The 3,919-nt window shown below is 41.7% G+C and overlaps 1 protein-coding gene across 1 annotated transcript; it reads left to right on the forward strand.

Moving 5' to 3' along the window:
• The first annotated feature begins 158 nt into the window (after nt 1-158).
• LOC112141020 (pecanex-like protein 1) lies at nt 159-3,249 on the forward strand. The gene is made up of 6 exons (XM_024264068.2): nt 159-212; nt 1,729-1,838; nt 1,955-2,060; nt 2,139-2,231; nt 2,298-2,448; nt 3,088-3,249. Exons 1-6 carry the CDS (start codon nt 159-161, stop codon nt 3,231-3,233), a joined length of 660 nt encoding a protein of 219 aa, XP_024119836.1. The 3' UTR covers nt 3,234-3,249.
• The last annotated feature ends 670 nt before the right edge of the window (nt 3,250-3,919 follow it).

Consider the following 3,919-nt stretch of genomic DNA (forward strand, 5'->3'; position numbering starts at 1 on the left):
TAAAACTCCTCACTACTAACTTGATCCACTTTTCTCAGGCAAACTTTTTAAAATCTCAAAGTTCAAACTTTCTTTGAAAATAAATTTATAGAATGAAAACCAATCAAAGATTGATCTAAACGTGATAAACTGAATATATTCTGTACAGGAAACACGGCATGGAGGAGATTGACAAGATCGACAGCCAATCAGGACGCAGAACTCAGTACTTTGTAAAAAGAGAATGCTGAAATGGATTAAATCAATCCACAAAACCGTGAAACCACAACAGAGAGAGCGATCAGTGTAATTATGCAGATTGAATTCTGGAAATAAAGAGGAACTTAGTGAAAAGATGAAACCTGAATTCTCTCAGATCAAAGGAGATCAGCTGACTGAGGCCTGTAGGGGCTGGGATGACGTTCCTGAGCTTCTCAGATTCCAGGTTTTCCAAGTCGGACAATCATTTTTCCGATCATTCCAGCACCAGATGTACGCATCATTTCTCTACGTTTTATCACCCCTGAGGAACCCATTGCTCAATTGGCTCTAAAATGAGATCAAAAGTCACAATTCTGAAATAAAAGTTCACCGTTTCAATCAAAATTAAAGCATGTTTGTGTCCAGAATGGATGATTTCTTTCTTTGATGAGGATTACTAAACTCTCCACACGTCTGCTCCTGGTCTGGTCTTTCTGATGAATTCCAGAACCTTTCAGAACCCCCTCTTGAAATTATTCCTTTCAATCTTTATACATATTAAAGTAAACTTCAAGAAACGTCGTTTTCACTTTAAAATCCAGAATAATGTTGGACTTTAAGAATATAAATAAACCGAATGTCACAGGAAGTAGATACGTTTTCAAAGTAAGGTGTCGATGAAGGTTCTCACTTTCAAAGTAAAAGTATCAAGTGTTTTTTGTAGAAGATCTAGATGTAAAACAATTAGAAGTTCAGTTTAGTCAAATAAATTGTGAAAAAAATGTTATACATGTAGTTGATAATTTGAAAATGAAATTAAGAATATTATGAAAATGCTGTGATCAATGATGTGGTGTCATTTGGGCCGTCGCAAACGATTATTGTGATAGTCAACTAATCACCAATAGTTTTTTCTGATTAGTCGACTAATCGACTATTTGAATTGTCGATTATTATAGTAGTTGACTAACCGTGGCAGCTCTAGACGTCATGATGGTTTGGTGGATTTGTACTGGAACGTGTCTGTGAAATGTTCTTCTAAAGTTTGGGGTTTTTTTGTTTGTTTTTCCTCTTAAAATGAAAACAAGTTTGTTTATAAAACCAGTTTCCTGCTGGAAAACAGTTCATAAGAAAGGACTGTGAGTGTTTTCTAGTTGTTCTATTTCTATTGAGGTGTTGTCTTCATTTATAATCTGTTGGTCATGGATCTACGGGAACTGTATCAGCAGAACTTTAAGGATAGAAAACTGGATTTGTTGTTTAACGATCTAAAAACAACAGAAATGTTTTATGTTTTCGTTTACTGCTGAAGTTAATCAGGAAGTTGACAGAAAAGTTAAATTTCATTTTTTTCTTTCTAAATCTTTGTTTTGATTCTGATATTCCGTTATAAATAAAGGCACCGATGATGCAAATTAAAGATTCGTTTAGTTTTCATCCATCAAATATAAAGTCAAACATACAGGAACAATTCAGACATTAGATACTAAATAATAACGTTTGACCTTTAAATTGTTGATCCTGATTTTTGTCTTTCTGTGTTCCTAGGAGACCTGGGAGCCTCATCACATCCCCGTCCTGTTCTCTGTGTTCTGCGGCCTCTTGGTGGCGCTGTCGTACCACCTGAGCCGGCAGAGCAGCGACCCGTCTGTGCTCATGTGAGTCCTGCGGCAGAGAGAGCGCTCAGACGTGCACGAGCGTTCGTGATGCAGCAGAGCAGATCTGTGGCTTTCGCTTCTACGTCCGACTAAAGCCTCGTGTCTCCTCCTCTCAGCTCGCTCATTCAGTCCAAGGTCCTACCAAACCTGAAGGACAAGAACCCGGAGGACCCGCTGTCGGAGGTGCAGGACCCTCTGCCGGAGAAGCTCCGGGCCTCCGTGGTGAGAACGCCGACCACGCCGACCGCCGTTCTCAGTCGAACTCTGGTTGTTTTAACGAGCTGCGTCTTCTGTGAGCAGAACGAGCGGCTGCAGTCGGACCTGATCGTCTGCGTGGTCATCGCCGTGCTGTACTTCGCCATCCACGTCAGCACCGTGTTCATCGCCCTGCAGGTACGGCAGCGTGCCGCCGCTCTCGCCCCGCAGGGCTTCCTGTTTCTGACGCTGCCGTCCTCTCAGCCTTTCCTCAGCTACGTCCTGTACGCCCTGCTGGGCGCCGTGGGGCTGCTGACCCACTACCTGCTGCCCCAGGTCCGGAAGCAGCTGCCCTGGTTCTGCTTCTCCCACCCGCTGCTCAAAACCAAGGAGTACTACCAGTTTGAGGTCCGGGGTGAGTTCCCGCCGTCGGCACAAACCGGAAAAAGGTCTTGTCCTTCTAAAGCAGGGGTCCCCAAACTACGGCCCGCGGGCCGGATCCGGCCCTCCCCCGCATTTAGCCCGGCCCCCATAACTGTTTTGGCTAAATTAGACATTTTTGCCATTTTTTAGGCTTACTTTTCATTTAGCTAATTATTAAACATTTATTTAACCAGGTAAGCTATTAAGAACAAGTTCTTATTTACAATATCGACCTGGACCTCGGCTAGCGAGTATTTCAGCTACACGTTAGCTGTTTTGGCTAATTTAGAATCTTTTGATTTTTTTTGGCTAATTTGGCACTTCGCTAATATTTATAACAGCTATGACCTTCAGCGTTTTCAGCTATCAATTTAAGCTATTAATCTGTCAAAGGTAAGGCTATATATCTAGTTTTTAAAATGTTTTACCGTTATTTTTTCTATGAAGATTACAGAAATGAATTATTTAAAATGTGGCTATGTGTTACTTTCTGGAAAACCGTAAATGTTCACGTTTAGGTTGTGATTGTTGCACCTTTTCTCCTACAAACCGACCCGGCCCCATCAGAGAAGAAATGTGGCCCTCACAAGAGTTTGGTGACCCCTGATCTAAACTCCTCCTCCTCTCACAGACGCCGCTCATGTCATGTGGTTCGAGAAGCTTCACGTGTGGCTGCTCTTCGTGGAGAAGAACATCCTCTACCCGCTGGTCATCCTGAACGAGCTGAGCGGCAGCGCCAGAGAGCTCGCCAGCCCGAAGAAGCTGGACACCGAGTGAGTGAGCCTCCAGAATCTTCCTTCTGCTGAAGGACTCTCAGGTTCTGCTCCTTGATTCTGAAGGAGGACGGTGACGTGGTTCTGATGATGTAAGGATGCAGGTCTGATCTGGTTATCAAGGGTCTGCATGCTGACGGAAACGAAATTAGTTTGCCTAATATTGCCTAATATTTTAGCAGCATGCTAACGTTTTGACTAATTTAGTTTACTGAGGAATTTCAGGCCAATCTGGAGTTTTTTGCTCATATTAAAGCAACACACTAAATATTTTTACAAAACTTTCATCTATTTGGGCTTTTTAAGCAGTTTTACTATAAATTCTTCAGAAATGTTGGTCAACTTTAGCGCTCTTTCATAGTTTCCAGTCTTACAAAATGAAACGTTTCAGATTTTCAGCAAATCCCTTCAGCGATTAGAGTCAATTACGTCACTACTTTCAGCAAAAAGCTTTCACACCTGCATTATCACAGGTAACGCAACTTTTCTAGTTCAGAATAAAAACTTTGTTTTTTCGGTTTATTCCCGGTTGTTTTTTCCGTTTATTCCTGGTTGTTTTTTCCGTTTATTCCCGATTGTTTTTTCCATTTATTCCTGATTGTTTTTTCCGTTTATTCCCGATTGTTTTTTCCGTTTATTCCTGCTTGTTTTTTCCGTTTATTCCTGGTTGTTTTTTCCGTTTATTCCTGG

Source organism: Oryzias melastigma, unplaced genomic scaffold (genome assembly GCF_002922805.2).
Source record: "Oryzias melastigma strain HK-1 unplaced genomic scaffold, ASM292280v2 sc02312, whole genome shotgun sequence".
Classification (NCBI taxonomy): domain Eukaryota; kingdom Metazoa; phylum Chordata; class Actinopteri; order Beloniformes; family Adrianichthyidae; genus Oryzias; species Oryzias melastigma.